This window comes from Microcaecilia unicolor, chromosome 6, assembly GCF_901765095.1.
Source record: "Microcaecilia unicolor chromosome 6, aMicUni1.1, whole genome shotgun sequence".
Taxonomy (NCBI): Eukaryota; Metazoa; Chordata; class Amphibia; order Gymnophiona; family Siphonopidae; genus Microcaecilia; species Microcaecilia unicolor.
Window position 1 is genome coordinate 301,669,312 of NC_044036.1, and position 16,540 is coordinate 301,685,851.

The following is a 16,540-nucleotide window of genomic DNA, read 5'->3' on the forward strand; positions in this document are numbered from 1 at the left end:
TCTTTTATTAAAATAGATAAACATGTCTAGAATTGGCAACAGATCAAACGAAAAGGCTTATACATCAAATAGCTACCCAGCCTCTTTCAAAGAATAAGTCCTTATGTTAACTCCCTCCCCCATACTGACCAAGCAGCCATTTATCTAATCTCCTAGCTGCTGAAACAGCCCACAAACCTTATCATTAGTCCATTCTATCCATAATAACCCCCCACCCCTCCTCCCCCCCCTTCCCTCCCTTCCCTCTTTCTTCCCACCCTCTCCCTTTCAGAGTTCTGGGTTTGGGATCTGACGTCACTTCTTTAAGACAGTTGAAGGTGCTATTGGTGTTTCTACACTCCATTTCAATTTGTGCAGAATCCGCTGCCTTGTGTGGAGCTGAAGGGTAGTCCAATATCGCTCCCACACCCTGCGGAATGCATTCTGTTCTTGATATGAACGGGCAGACCTAGCAAGTCCACACAGTTCCAGGTGTAACAATTCTGTCATCTTTGTTCTCCACAGTTCTCTTGTAGGTGCCTGAGTCTCTCTCCAGCTGAGCAAAATCACTTTCTTTCCGGTCAGCACTGCCCTTCTGAGAAAGCCTGTGCATCCCACCGGGATCGGTTTGGCAATAGCATATATGTCAAATAATATCAACGGGGTATCTCCCACTGTCCGCTTCCAGCATCGGCTAATCTCTGCCAGGATTTGCTTCCAAAATGTTCTAGTCTGTGGGCACAGCCAGAACATATGGCCCAAAGTTGCCATTTGCTCTCCACATTTAGGGCAGTTCCCTGTTCCAAAACCTGCCCTACGCGCTCTGGCTGGTGCTATGTAGGCCCGTGTAGCAAACTTGTACTGCTGCTCCCATTGCCTGGGGAATACTGACCTATGCAGAATAGATAGCAGGTAACTTTGTAGTATATCAGCCGTGATCTCAACCTTTAGTTCCTGCTTCCAGTCTTGCGCCACTTTGCGATAGTCAATATCTTACGTTGTATCCAGGAGATGTCTATGGTGAAATCGCAGTGGCACAAACTTTTCCGATCCCAGTGTGAGTGCTGTTGAGATCGTTTCCTGCACATCCTCAGTCAGGTTTATTGCTCCCAATGATTGGGCATAGTGCTTCACCTGTGCATATGCAAAGAAATCTGATGCAGTCAAACCAAATTCTCTTTGTAAGACTGTAAGTGGCTTGACCTGTCCTTCCTCATCTAGCAACTGAAAAAGGTATTGAATCCCCTTCATCCTCCAAGATTTAAAATGTTTTGCTGATGATCCATCTGGAAAATCCGGGTTCTGACTCAGTGACACAAAGGGAGTAGCATCCGCTGCAAAGCCTTGCCTGCGACACAACCAACGCCACACGCTCTTGCTGATCGCACAAAACAGTTCAAAGGTTGCTGTCCAGCAGGTCTTATTTTTTAAGTGTGCACTAAGCAACTAAGATGCACCCCCGGCACCAGTGAGGCTTCCAGCTGGGTATTTGTAAACTGCTGGCTTCCCACTAGCCAATCACGCACATATCTCATAGTGCAGGTAATTGTAAGGTACCTGATACTGAGTAATCCCATGCCCCCATGTGTTTTAGGTTTGCATAGCACATTTAACGCTATTCTGGGGCGTTTGTTATTCCACAGTGTAAAGATGATGAGGCTATTGTGATGATGAAGCTCCCACCTCAGGATCCCAGGTCCCTCTTCACTCAGGGTGAGCTGGTTCTCAGTATGCAGATTTTATGCAAATTACTCTAATACCCCTTTCTACTCAGGGTGACCTGTTTCTCAAAAAGGCAAACATATTCAGGTCTCATCAACAGGATTTTTCTCATACAAATCTTTATTCCAGCCTCTGGGGCACACTTCTTTTAGCTTAAAACACTTTCACAAGCTTAAACAGTTCTTCCAGCTTAACCATTTCATTTCTTCCTACTCAGTGCAATCTTCCATTTTAAACATTTCTTGTTGCACAGTTCAATATCCATAGATTTCTTCCCCCTGAGCCCTCTCACACAGGCATTTGGGCTCAGTACTAACTCAGTCCCTGGACACACAGTTCCTCCTTGTACCCCACAGCTCTAGACACACAGTCTCTTCATCTTGGACACACAGTCCCTCTTCACTGTTCTAGACACACAGTCTTTTCCTCTGGGACACCCAGTACCTCTTCACTGCCCTAGACACACAGTCTTTTCCTCTGGGACACACAGTACCTCTTCACTGCCCTAGACACACAGTCTTTTCAGCTGGGACACACAGTACCTCTTCACTGTTCTAGACACACAGTCTTTTACTCAGTCCCTGGACACACAGTCCCTCCTTGAACACATAGTTCTTATTCTTGATACTCCAGGGCCTTCTTACCCCAGCCAGCTTCCTTCTTGGGAACACACAGTTCTTATACCTGGCACTCTAGGGCCTTCTTACCCCAGCCAGCTTCCTTGCTTTGCACACAGTTCACCACCAGTCCAAAAGGGCTCAGCCAGTACTTCACATGGGGACCTCCTGCTTCAGCTACCAGCCTCTTCTTCCGCTGCTAGCTCTCCTCCCCCTCACAACTCCGGTGGGGTATTAAGTGATTAATGGCCAAACAGGACCCAGCCCATAATCTGCTGCACCTGTTTCTATCCCCAGGATTCTCCTCGGTCCTAGCGACCTCCAGCTATACCTCCCCTTACTGGCTCCCTTCAGTGACTCACCCAGCCCTTCTCCCTGGACATTTTAGGGGAACAGCGCCCTCTAGGGGCCTAACCAGGGTAGGATAGCCTCTTCCTTATCACAACAGAAACTTCCTTAAAACTGCATGTAGTGTTTTCTCCTCCCTCCCCCGCAGATACAGCGGCAGCATCTGAAATCTGTATAGCCATTTTGGCGCTATCATCATGTTAAAGAGGGCAATGCGCCCCGTCAGGGAGAGGGGACAAGAGCCCCATATCCCCAAGAGGCGTCTAGTTTCCTCCAGCAGCGGCTGCACATTCCTTCTATACAACGTGGACAAATCCACCGGGATATCTACCCCCAGGTATTTAAGCTTCTCCTCCGCCCACTTAAAAGGAAAAGGGCCATTCCAGCTAGATCTAATGGTGGGGGACATTGGGAGCGCCAAGGACTTTCTTAGGTTTAAACTAAACCCCGATAACATCCCATATTCCCCTATCTCCTCTAGTAATCGGGCCACTGATGCTTGCGGGTCCTCTACCAGAAGCAATAAGTCATCTGCATATGCCAATAACTTCACCTCCCATTTACCCACCTTCATGCCCCGAATTCCCGGCTCTGTGCGAATTATGCATCTCTCTTTTTTTTTAAATAGATGAATTATTTTATGCTGAAACAAAGAAACCACTAACATAAAAACCGAACCAAACCTAATGTGAAGAAAAACCACGAAAAATCAGCAATGAGCAGATGGGTGGGCCTCTGGATTGATCTTTTGGGACTAATGGAAAGAAAATTACCAGGTAAGGACTAAATTTACCTTTCATAGTGTCCCACAGATCAATCCACAGACTTGCAGGATGTACCAAAGCAGTCCTGAAGTGGGGCGGAACACTGCAACCCCAGCAGTCAGGACTGAGGCTTTGAACGCCACTTCTTCGTGCGCTGACATCCAGCCTGTAATGCTTTGAGAAACCTCTGCTCAGTATGTAGCAGCAGATAGGAAAGCAAATAGAATGTTAGGTATTACTAGGAAAGGAATGGAAAACAAAAATGAGGATGTTACAATGCCTTTATATCACTCCATGGTGTGACCGTACCTCCAGTACTGTGTGGAATTCTGGTCACCATATCTAAAAAAAAGAAATAGTGGAATTCGGAAAGTTACAGAGAAGGGAAACGAAAATGATAAAGGGAATGTGACGACTTCCCTGTCAGGAAAGGCTAAAGTGGCTAGGGCTGGTCAGCTTGGAGAAAAGACAGCTAAGAAGAGATGTGATAGAGTGGAGTGGAATGGGTAGACGTGAATCGCATGCTTACTCTTTCCAAAAATACTAGGACTAGGGGCCATGCAATGAAGCTACAAAGTAGTAATTTTAAAACAAATCTGAGAAAATATTTCTTCACTCAACATGTATTTAAACTCTGGCATTTGTTGCCAGAGAATGTTGTAAAAGCAGTTAGATTAGCAGGGTTTAAAAAAGGTTTTGATAACTTCCTAAAAGAAAAGTCAATAAGCCATTATTAACGTGGCCTTGGGGAAAATCCACTTCTTATTTCTAGGATAAGCACCATAAAATGTAGTCTACTGTTTTGGGATCTTGCCAGGTACTTGTGACCTGGATTGGGCACTGTTGGAAACAGGATATTGGGATTGATGGATCTTTGGTCTGTCCCAGTATGGCAAACGCTTATGTTCTCATGTTCGTATAACCACTTCCAGTGTGGCTGCCTAATATTTGGTGCTATTTCTAGAATTTCCTCTTTATTGGATAAATACTGGAAACCCACAATTCATCTAGTACTTTCACCTCCTCTCCTGGCTCATCTTATAACCTTAACTCAGTTTTTGTGCTTTTTCTGGGCTGATGACTCCTAAATGACACAAATGTACATCCTGGATTCTACTGGAAAAGCAACAGTTGAACTTGTGAGGAGAAAACACATATGAACAATAATTTTTGTACCTTCAAAGAATTGCTAATTAGCTGGAAAATAAACCCTTAAATGTATAATTCATAAATAGCTTAAAATAGAAGCCCTAATTGTACTACACATACAGTTAAGAATAAAGGTTCATTGTTGTTTGATGTTTTATGACTGCATCTCCAGCATTTTCATTTTGGTTGCACTGTGTGTACCGAGTTCACAGTATAGCTCTGTTTGCTCTATTTGCATTGTGTACCAGAGATATATGTATATACTGCTTGTACTTCTAGAGTAAGACTTCTGACTCCTGAAGCTGGTGGCGGTGCCTACCGAAACACTGGCTGTGTTGGGTCTGTATTCACTAGTACTTCTAATAAAGAATTGCTGACCTCATCCCCACGGCTAATCATCATTTGTGTCATCCTCTACTCTTTTTGGACTTTTGATGTGCAAAACTAACCAATTTACAGATACGATTCCTGGGTCAAAATATAGCCATCTCCAAGAGACTCTCTGTACTTTCAGGGAGATAGAAACAACATGGATTGAGCAGCAAAGGGAAATCTTGACTCACCAATTTGCTACATTTCTTTGAAGGCATGAACAAATGTGTAGGTAATGGTGAGCCAGTTGATGTATCTAGATTTTCAGAAAGCTTTTGACAAAGCCCCTCATTTGAGAGTCCTGAGAAAATTAAAAAGTCATGGGATAAAAAAAAGATAGAAAATAAAGAATAGTGTTAAATGACCATTTCTCTCAATGGAGGAAGGTGAACAGTAGAATACCCCAGGGATTTATACTGGGACTGGTGCTTTTTAACATATTTATAAATGGCCTGGAAACAGGAATAATGACTGAGGTAATCAACTTTACTGATGACACAATTATTCATAGTTAAATCACCAGATGGTTGTGAGAATTGCAAGACCTTACAAAACTGGACATCCAAATGGCAGATGACATTTAATGTAGACAAATGCAAACTGATGCACTTTGGGAAGAATAATCCAAATTATTGTTACTTGATGCTAGGTTCTACCTTAGGAATTAACACCCAAGAAAAAGAACTAGGTGTCTTTAAGAACATAACATATGAATATAAGTGTTGCCAAACTGGGACAGACCGAAGGCCCATCAAGCCCAGTATCCTGTTTCCAACAGTGGCCAATCCAGGTTACAAGTACCTGGCAAGATCCCTAAACAGTACAATACATTTTATGCTGCTTATCCTAGAAATAAGCAGTACATTTTCCCCAAGTCCATCTTAATAATGGCTTATGGACTTTTAGGAAATTATCCAAACCTTTTTGAAACGTTGCTAAGCTAACTGCTTTTACCACATTATCTGGCAACGAATTCCAGATTGAGTGAAGAAATATTTTCTCCCATTTGTTTTAAATGCACGACTTTGTAGCTTAATTGCTTGCCCCCTAGTCCTAGTATTTTTGGAAAGAGTAAATAAGCGATTTGCGTCTACCCGTTCCACTTCACTCATTATTTTATAGACCTCTATCATATCTTCCTTTAGCCGTCTTTTCTCCAAGCTGAAGAGCCCTAGCCACTTTAGCCTTTCCTCATAAGGGAAGTCATCCCATCCCCTTTATCATTTTCATCGCCCTTCTCTGTACCTTTTCTAATTCCAATAAATCTTTTTTGAGATGAGGTGATCAGAATTGCATAGTATTCAAAGTGTGGTTGCACCACAGAGCGATACAAGGCATTATAACATTCTCATTTTTGTTTTCCAATCCTTTCCTAATAATACCTAACATTCTATTTGCTTTCTTAGCTGCAGCTGCACACTGAGCAGAGGGTTTCAAAGTATGATCAATGATAACACCTAGATCCTTTTCCTGGTTGGTGATTCCTAATGTGGAACCTTGCATCACGTAGTATGATCAACGATAACTCCTAGATCCTTTTCCTGGTTGGTGGTTCCTAATGTGGTACCTTGCATCACGTAGCTATAGTTTGGGTTCCTCTTTCCCACATGCATCACTTTGCTCTTGCTCAGTGTGCGGCAGGGGCGTATCTGGAATCCGGCGGTAGGGGGGGCCAGAGCCAGAGAGGGGGGGCACATTTTTGCCTCCCTCCCCCCCCGCCGCCTCTCTCCACCCCCTCCCCGCCGTCAACCCTCCCCCGTTGCTTACTTTTGCTGGCGGGGGGCCCCAACCCCCGCCAGCCGAGGTCCGACCCGCAATCTCCATATTTCGTCTTCCTCCGTGGCCATGTGCTTCAAGGAAGTAACGCTGCAGTGCTGATTCGTTGAATCCAGTTCCAGTAAGCAGCGGGGGAGGGTTGACGGCGTGGAGGGGGGCCAGGGCGAAATCTGCGGGGGCCCAGGCCCCTGTGGCCCCACGCAGATACGCCCCTGGTGTGCGGTGGTGGCCAGGAAAGCAAATAGAATGCTAGGAATTATTAGGAATGGAATAGAAAATAAGACAAGGAATATTATAATGCCTTTGTATCACTCCATGGTGCGACCTTACCTTGAGTACTGTGTGCAGTTCTGTTTTCCATATCTCAAAAAAAGATATAGCAGAATTAGAAAAGGTTCAAAGGGCAACCAAAATGATTAAGGGGCTAGAACTCCTCTCATAAGAAAAGGCTTAAAATGTTAGGGCTCTTCAGCTTGGCGAGGAGATGGCTGAGGGAAGGATATGATAAAAGGTCCACAAAATCCTGAGTGGAACAGGTAAACGTGAATTGATTGTTTACACTCTCAAAATATTAAGACAAGAGGACACTCAATGAAGTTACATGGCTAATAGTTTTAAACAAATTAGGAGAAAATATTTTTTCTATGCAATGAATAGTTAAGCTCTGGAACTCATTATTGGATGATGTGGTAAAAGCAATTAGCATATCTGCATTTAAAAAAAGTTTTGGACAGGTTCTTTGAGGAAACACCCATAAAGTGCTATTAAGGTAGACATGGGGAAAGTAACTATTTATCCCTGGGGTTGGTAGTATGGAATATTGCTACTCTAAGATTCTGCCAAATACTTGTGACAATGTTTGTACACTATTGGAAGTAGGATAGTGGGCTAGATGGACTATCAGTCTGGCCCAGAATGACAATTATGATGTTCTTAACGGCTAAACCATGCTTCAGATCCTGTTGTAGAAAGGCCAACTAGCAGGCACGATGCTTTCCACAGTGAAGCACACCTCTCGGAGCACCAGCTCTCAGTCTCCACATGTGCACAATAAGCCACAGAGGTGGAGAAGGGACTGTAACAAGTTCTCACTAACCAGTGCTGAGTAACCTTATTTCTTCAGTTGATGCCGCTCAAGGGTTTAAAAAAAAAAAAAAAAAGAGTGATAGAACCTCCATTAAGATGGGACCCTGCCAGAGGATTTCAGTATATTCCATCTTTATAGCACCAACCCATCAAGAAATAGGAAATCCTCACTGAAATCTCACCATCTGTATTGTACAGTGTAGAAAAATGAGCACAAAATAGAGATTATAATTGCTGTTTCTATCAGTTGTAATAATTTCTTAAGCTGTTTTAGTAATGCACTCAGTCTGCTGCCCCTCACTACCTCTCTACCCTCATTTCCCCTTACGTTCCCGCCCGTAACCTCCGTTCACAGGATAAATCCCTCCTCTCAGTACCCTTCTCCACCACCGCCAACTCCAGGCTCCGCTCATTCTGCCTCGCCTCACCCTATGCTTGGAACAACCTTCCTGAACCCTTACGCCAAGCCCCCTCCCTGCCCGTCTTCAAGTCTTTGCTTAAAGCCCACCTCTTCAATGCTGCGTTCGGCACCTAACCCTTACCGTTCAGTGAATCCAGACTGCCCCAATTTGACTGCCCCTATCGGACCGACCGTTCACTTGTCTATTAGATTGTAAGCTCTTTGAGCAGGGACTGTCTCTCTTTGTTAAATTGTACAGCGCTGCGTAACCCTAGTAGCGCTCTAGAAATGTTAAGTAGTAGTAGTAGTAGTAGATAGTGGAAGCTTTCAAATAAGTAAAAAACAAAACACAATCTTTTGTCCTCCACCTTTGAAGTTACTGCCTGCCCAACTGGAACAGCTTTAGTCTTTTTAGAGATGGACCACCCATTTATTTTTAATGTTTTGCTCTTGTTTTCAAATTTCAATAGCGTGTGCTCTTGTTTTGGATGAACTAAAGCTCCGCCTATTGGCTACACCCCGTCTGTCTCCTGTTTTCTTCAACCTTCCTGGATTCAAGCGCTGGGTGGTATTCAGTTATTTCTTTCTCTACGGAAACGGCGTGTGCCTCAAGCAGTCCCAAAACGTAGTTTGGCGCAATAGATAGCGGCTTTTATGCAGATTCCTCATGACACTACTACTATAGCGCTACCAGAGTACGCAGCTTACGCAGCGCTTCAGAGTTGAACATGAAGGAAAGACACACGCTCATCGTCTCCTGACTATGGCTAGTACAAAAGCGCATCTTCACAGAGCATTCCCCCATTGTAAAGTGGCGTAGCCTTGCAATGCAAGTTACGGCGCACTGCTACTCGATGTTGCCTTGACAACCGATTCCAGTTTTTTTTTTTTTTTTTCGAACATGCTGCTGCTGCGCTCTTCTCTCTGATGTAACTTCCTGTTTCCGGCAAGGCGGGATGCAGAGGGAGAGAGAAGTTGTGTTTGTATAATAGGGGACGGGGCACCGGAGAAGGAAAGCTGTGGGATTGTTAGTGGGCGACCTAAGGTATGATGAGTTTGACCGGGGGGGGGGGGGGGGGGGGGTGTTTGAGGGAGAGGTGCCACGGCTCGGACAAGGAGGAGAGTGGAAGTGGAACATGGAGAGATAGCAGGTCATGGGGAGGGGAAGCCGGTCCCCGAATGCCTGTGAGGTGGAGGGCTGTTTGGAGTGTGAGTACAGCCGAATGCGTGTGAGGTGGGGTGCTCGGCGTGTGAGCACAGCCGAATGCGTGTGCCTGTGAATTTGTAGGTGTTTATCCCTGTATGAACACTTGAACAGAGATGGGAGATCCCCAGTGATGCATCGGGGTCCATAGTAACCAGAAGTGAATAGTGTAGGTAGAGGAACCTGAATGGGCCAAATCACCTTGATCTGCAATGATCTTAAAAAAGAAATCTAGCCAAATGAAAATGTTGACAATAAAAATAAAAAACAGTTTTTCTCATTTTGTTCGTATGTCTGTGATATTGTTATGCCTGAATTGTAAACCTCTGGGATATTGAATGGCAGTATATCAGTGGAAGCTGAAATTTTATAATTCTGGTACTTAGTTTTCCATCAACATCAATATGGGCCCGTTGACTCTATATATGGTGCCTAAAATTGCATGCTATCCTGAAATCTGCAAACAAAGAGCTGTTAATGGTCAATAATTGGCTGCTAACAATTGATTATTGACGTTAATGGTTTTAAATTTGGATTTGCACACTGTGTGCAATTTTGTAAAGGTCTACTATACCCAAATCCTTGCACATGCAAAAGGGGATGTGGCTATGGAGGGGTATGGGCAGGTCAGGGGTTTTTCATAGAATTACATGCAGTGTTGCAGTATTTACACCAGGTTTCAGTTGGTGTAAGTCTTCGCTCCCAAAGTTGGGTGCTGGTATATGCGCAAAGCTTTATTCTTTAAAGAGCATTCAGCCTGGAGCACCCTTTATAGAATAGCGTTCAGTTTGAATTTTTCCCGGCATCTACGTTTTGGCCTATATGTTAGGAATTTCAGTGACATACTAGCTGAATAAAATTGGAGTGGGTTGTAATTTACATCATAAGCAAAACCAAACCTAATCGCATGTGCTTTCCTTGATTAGATCATGAATTTGGGTTTTGATAAAGAAGTTATTTACTTTTTGCACTGTATTTTCCGTCTCTGGTGCTGATGAGGACAATTTTTTGACCTTGCTGGCTTGCTGTTCTCTGTGTGTACTAATGTTTGAAATAACTTTATTTATTTAGTTTTCTGTGAGCTAAACTCAGTTCACTTCATAAGGCATTTGTTATTTCGTCTAGATTTTTTTCCCCAGTATATCCATATCTTAAGAGTATGGCCCCAAATTAGACACAGTCAGTAAAGTCATTACAGATGTTAAGCATTTGACCTATTAATACATCACAAATTATTTTTGTGGTTCACCATTAATATACATAAATTGGAGGCTTTTTCCTGGTATGTGATGACTGTGGCGGATCCTCTTCCATAAGTAAGCTGTGTATTTCTGCTTGTTGAAAATATACACAGTGGTAGATTTAGTAAATGGCGCCTAAAGATAGGCACCGAGAAACAGAGCGCTAAGCCCAAATTCTGTAATGGCACTTCCTCGTGGAACTGCTGTTATAGATTACTAGCTTATGTCCGCATTTTTTGCACTTACCTAATGGCATTTAAGTGCATAAATGCAAGTATAAAAAAAAAAGCACCTAAATGTTGGGCACACCCCTGATCTGCCATTGCCCCTCCCATGGCCACATCTCCTTAGGAGATGCACACTATAGAAATGATTTATTTATGACATTTATATCCAACATTATCTCAAATAGGATTCAAGTTCAATTTGGCTCACAATATAACAAAAGTACTGACAGGGCATTCTGATTACATAGTACAAAAGTGTGTATGCGTGTATATATAAAATTAATAACATAATATGAAATCCTGATCATATATCATGTTTGTAATACATGTGATAGAGTGTGAATATGGACAGAGTTGTTATTGCAGTTTAGTTAGAGGGTTAGTTATTTCTATTGTTAGAGGTCGATCTTATCAAATGCGGCTTCAATAGTTTAGAAAATATGAGATAATCTTCAGTTTGACAGAGTTGTTTGGGCAAAAAGTTCAATCTGGTTGTACTTTGCTATGAAAAGCCAGCATTGTGGATAGTTTTATATTTGATTTTATTACATTGAGGGAAGTGTAATACAAGAAGGTCTCTGGATGATATTTTAGCATTGCGTTTTAATAGCTCTATAAGATTCTGCATGTAAGATGGGGACGAGCCATAAATTATTTTGGTGGGTGAATGCACATAATTTGAAAGTAATACGTGAACTTATAGGTAGCCAGTGTAGTTTGAGTAGAAGCGGGGTTGCTTTGGAGTAAGGGCATCGATCAGTTATGTACGTAATTCCTAATTAGTGCCAATCAAGACTTCTTAAGGTGAATTATTGATAGTTATCATCAGTTCAGAACTAGTTGAGTCAATTAGGCACTCAAGGGACTATATTCTTTAATCGCTTGCTGAATTGTGTGCCTATCTTGGAGCACCATTTATATAATTACTATTTTTTGCATGTGGATTACATAAACTATTCTTAACTCAGTAATTAAATTTAACCATGTCATCCGATTTATTAATTAGACTAAACTTGCTTTTATTGGTCTTATCATTTTGCCAGCTATTTTGTGTTAAAAAAACAAACATTGAAATTATAGCATCAATATTATTTCTCAAGATAAAGCAGCCGCATAAATCAGGTGTGGGATGACTTATGTAGGCCCAGTTTCTAAATACAGTAGTTTAAAGAACTTAACCTGCCAAAAATCCTAGAACATATCTTTTAAATTTCTCAAAGTTATGATGAAAAAAAATGGTATATACTTTTCTGTACTGTACTGTGGCTTATATATTACAAAATGTGCTTTATGCAGACCAATATCAGCTAGTTTTTCTACCTATATCACAAGTTTATTGAACTGTTATAAGAAAATACATTCCTGTCACCTACACCCACTAAGGGCCTCTCTTATCAAGCCGCACAAGCAGTTCCCGCATGGTAATGCCGATGGAGCCCATACAAAGTGAATGGGCTTTGTTGGTATTACTGCACCGGGAGACGCTAGCGTGGCTTGATAAGAGGCCCTAGTTTTACTTAGTGCATATATTCAGTTGTATAATTGTGTAAAGGTTATCTTGACGAAGTTACTAGAAAGACCTCACCATTCTTGTGCAGTAGTCATGTTTCTGATTTTTGTGTTTGTATGGGTAGATCATTAGGGGCTTGGTTTTTGAGTTACTATCTGTGTGTTTCTAGTCTACAGAGCCCCTTGAGTTGCATTCCTTAATTTCTATGTGATTTTTCTTAAAGTACTATGGTATTTGGATGAGAATTGGTTTGCTCAGGATTCTGGAAAGCTTCAATTAACTTCAGAACTTGTGGTAGAATAAGTGATTTTCTGTCCTTACTCTTTCAGGGAAGCTTCAACTGTTGCACTTGAAGAAGAGACATGGCTATGGAAGATCTGAATGATGAGGCCTTGGAACCAGAGGAGGGAGGCTTCACTGAGTGTGATTTGGTTATGAAGGGTAATAACCTGGAAACATTCTCAGAGAATCGGGAAACAAAGAACTTGATTGATAGTCTGAGAGATGTGTATTGGGACCAAGTAAGCAGAGAGAAGGCAATTGAAAAGTTTATTTGTAAGTGCTTTGGGTTCTATTTTACTCTGTCAATGTTTTTTGAAACAAAAATACTAATATCTGTATATTATATTGCACTGACAATGTGTGGGGCTGGAGGAGATGGAAACATTTGTTTTGAGATAGAAGATATCCTTGAAGCTTAATTCTGTTAGAGCATCAATCCTTAATCAAATGTGGATAAAGAGAGTGGAATAAACTATTCAGCAGATCCTTAACAGTACACTTAAGAATGGCATAGTATAGTAAATGATGGCAGATAAAGACCTGAATGTTCCATCCAGTCTGCCCATTTTACATGGTATGTGATAACTTTATATGAATACCCAAGTTTGATTTGTCCTTGCCATTTTCAGGGAACAGACCGTAGAAGTCTGCCCAGCACTATACTTGTACTACAAGTTCTGAAGCTAACATCGAAGCCCCTTAAAATTTACACTCCAGCCCATCAATATCTATTCAGTTACGATCAGGGCGTAGACTGTAGAAGTCTGCCCAGCACTGGTTTTGCTTCCCAATTACCGGCGTTGCCACCCAATCTCCTCTAAGATTCCGTGGATGACTTTTTCCTTTTGACAGAGTTCCAGTTCTGTATGAAGCACATCAGAAGCTTAACTCTGCCTGGATAAGCTGTTTCAGATGCAGTAATTTATCTGCCCGGAAAAGGACAATTTTCAAAGGAACAGAACTGGGTAAATGGGTATATTCCTATGTGGATTGCCTAGTTAGAAAGCTTTTCCCATGTAAGGCTAAAAGTATGTTCAGGTTTTCCTATTTTATTATGAGGATTTATGATCTGCCCTGTAACACTTAATTGCGATGTTGTTTTTGTGTTTCTCAGAAATAGCTTGTTTCTTTCATTTGTGAATCTGCATTGAGCCGCTGATAGAATATAAGTAACTGTTATTGTATTGTCTAACATGCATGCTTTTTATCTGTGCTAAAAACAGGTGTTCCTTGGGATGTATTTAATTTTGAGAAAATAAACAGCATGCATACACACGTATTTTTAGAGGGACACACGCTGTTTTACTTTCCAATTGGCCATTCACGTGTGGGTGGTGCAAAGTACATGGTTATTTGTCAAAGGGAAATCAGCTGGATTGAAAATGAGCTTTGACGTTTGCGCATAATCATGTACTTTGCAACCATATGTACTACTACAAATTATCCCTTTAAAGGATGAATCTATCAGGACATATTCTCTCTGTTGAGCATACTTTTGAGCCCAAAGTCGCAAAGTGGAGCAGTAGAGGAGTAGCCTAGTGGTTACAGCACCAGTCTTGACATCCAGAGGTGCCTGGTTCAAATCCTACTGCTGCTCCTTGTGGACTTGGGCAAGTCACTTAACCTCCATTGGCTCAGGTACAAAATTAGATTGTGAGCCCCTCCAGGGACAGAGAAATACAGAGTGTACCTGCATGTAACTCACCTTGAGGTACTACTGAAAAAGGTGTAAGCAAAATAAAAAAAACCCCCAAAATAAAACGTTCCAGAAGAACATCCAACAAACTTCAGGCCTCTCTAGCCTGAGTCGGTATTCATGGCTCCATAATAAAGAAAGAGACTGGGCAAAAATGGGAGAATAGCAAGGCAGAGACCATTGCTATCCAAGCATAACATCAGTGCTCATCTCACATTTGCAAAAATGTATCTGGATGATCCCTAAACCTTTTGGGATAATGTTCTATGGACAGAGTCAAAAGTGGAACTCCTGGACAAAACAAGTTTCATTATTTTATTTATTTACTTATTATATTTGTATCCCGCGCTTTCCCACTCAAAGCAGGTTCAATGCGGCTTACATAGTAATAGGGAATGCAGAATATTGTTGGAGAAAGTAAAGGTTAAGTATACTAGAATGACAGAAGAGATGAGTAGGTAGAGATAGGCAATGGAGAAGGGAGTAAGGTAGGAGATACAGTCTAGGTCAGTGTCATTAGGTAGATGGGTTTATAAGATTAGTCTGGGTCATTAGGATAGGCTTGCTTAAATAAATGGGTCTTCAGTGCTTTCCAGAAGGGCAAATAGTCACAAATTGATCGGATAGGTCTGGGGAGGGCATTCCAGAGTTGGCTGCCTAGGAAGGAGAAGTTGGATCCATAATAGGTTTTGTATTTGATTCCTTTGCAATTGGGGTAATGCAGATTGAGGTAATTTTGCGAAGATTCAGACATGTTTCTGGTAGAAAGGTCAATCAGATTAAGCATATAGTCCGGAGATTCACCGTGGATAATCTTGTGGATTAATGTGTGGATCTTGAAGTTGATTCGTTCTTTGATAGGGAGCCAGTGAAGTTTTGCACGAAGAGGAGTTGCGTACTCAAAACGTGATTTGCCGAAAATGAGTCTCGCTGCTGTATTTTGGGCAGTCTGAAGTTTTTTCAGGATATGGGCCTTGCAGCCTAAGAAGATTATGTCTGGCTTAAGCAAATACAACATTCCACAGTAAGAACATCATACCTACAGTCAGGTGTGATAGTGTGGGATGCCTTGCAGCTTCATGACCTGGAGAACTTGCATTATTGACAATCAATGTCTGTTCATCTGTACTTGAGTGAAACTGAAGCATAATTGGGTTATGAAGCGAGACAATGATCCAGAACACAAAAGCAAGTCTACATCTGGCTGAGGAGGAGTTTTGGATTGGCCTAATCAAAGCTCTGACCTGAAACCAATAGAGATGCTGTGCCAAGACCTGAAACAAGCAATTCATGCACAAAAACCTATTAATGTGTTTGAATTAAAGTGGTTCTGCAAAGAGTGGGCTAAGATTCTTCAACAGTGATGTGAAAGACTGCTATCAAATTATAGGAAGTGGTTTGGCTGCAGTTATTGCTGCTAAAGTTAGTACAACCAGTTATTAAGTTTAGGGGGCAGTTACGTTTTCATATGGGCGTGACTAACTTTTGTTTCTTAAATAAATGAAGTAATAATTTAAAAACTGTGTTATGTGTGACTGGATTAAAAACTGGTTAAGTGGAAGGAGACAGAATAATGATAAAAGAAGTTCACACCAAGGAGAAGGATATTACTGCTGGTGTGCTGTAGTGATTGGTTCTTGGGCCAACTCTTTTTAACATCCTTGTGAGTGATATTGCAGAAGGGGTGTTGGCAGGGTTTGCCTCTTTGCAGATGATACTAAACTTTAAGAGGTCAGGTACCCCCTGATGGTGTGAATAGCAGGAGGAGGGATATAACGATTCTTGAATGGTCCAGTAACTGGCAGCTAAGATTTAATGCTAAAGAATGCAGGGTCATGTATTTGGGCAGCAAAACCTGAGGGATAGGTATATCATAGGGGTAGAGTACTGTGCACAAAGGAAGAGCAGGACTTGGGGATGATCGTATGTGGTGGCCAAACAGATAGAAAAGGATATGGAAGAAGCCAAAAGGATGCTTGGGTACATAGGGAGAAGAATGGCCAGCAGGAAGAAGGTGGTGATGCCTTTGTATAAGTCTCTGGTGAGACTTCATTTAAAGTACTGTGTACATTTTTGGAGATTGTGCCTTCAAAAAGATAAATACACAATTTTTAGAGGCAAGATGGCAGCCGGCAAGGATGCTTCAAACTAAACGCTGTCCTGATTT

General features: G+C 41.9%; 1 protein-coding gene across 1 annotated transcript in view; it reads left to right on the plus strand.

Annotated features, from left to right (window-relative positions):
• The first annotated feature begins 9,163 nt into the window (after nt 1-9,163).
• TBCD (tubulin folding cofactor D) overlaps nt 9,164-16,540 on the plus strand; it is a 477,889-nt gene continuing 470,512 nt past the window's right edge. The window contains exons 1-2 of the mRNA XM_030208042.1: nt 9,164-9,258; nt 12,725-12,950. Of these exons, the coding sequence (XP_030063902.1) occupies nt 12,758-12,950 (193 nt within the window). The 5' untranslated portion in view covers nt 9,164-9,258; nt 12,725-12,757. The remainder of the gene's footprint in view (nt 9,259-12,724; nt 12,951-16,540) is intronic.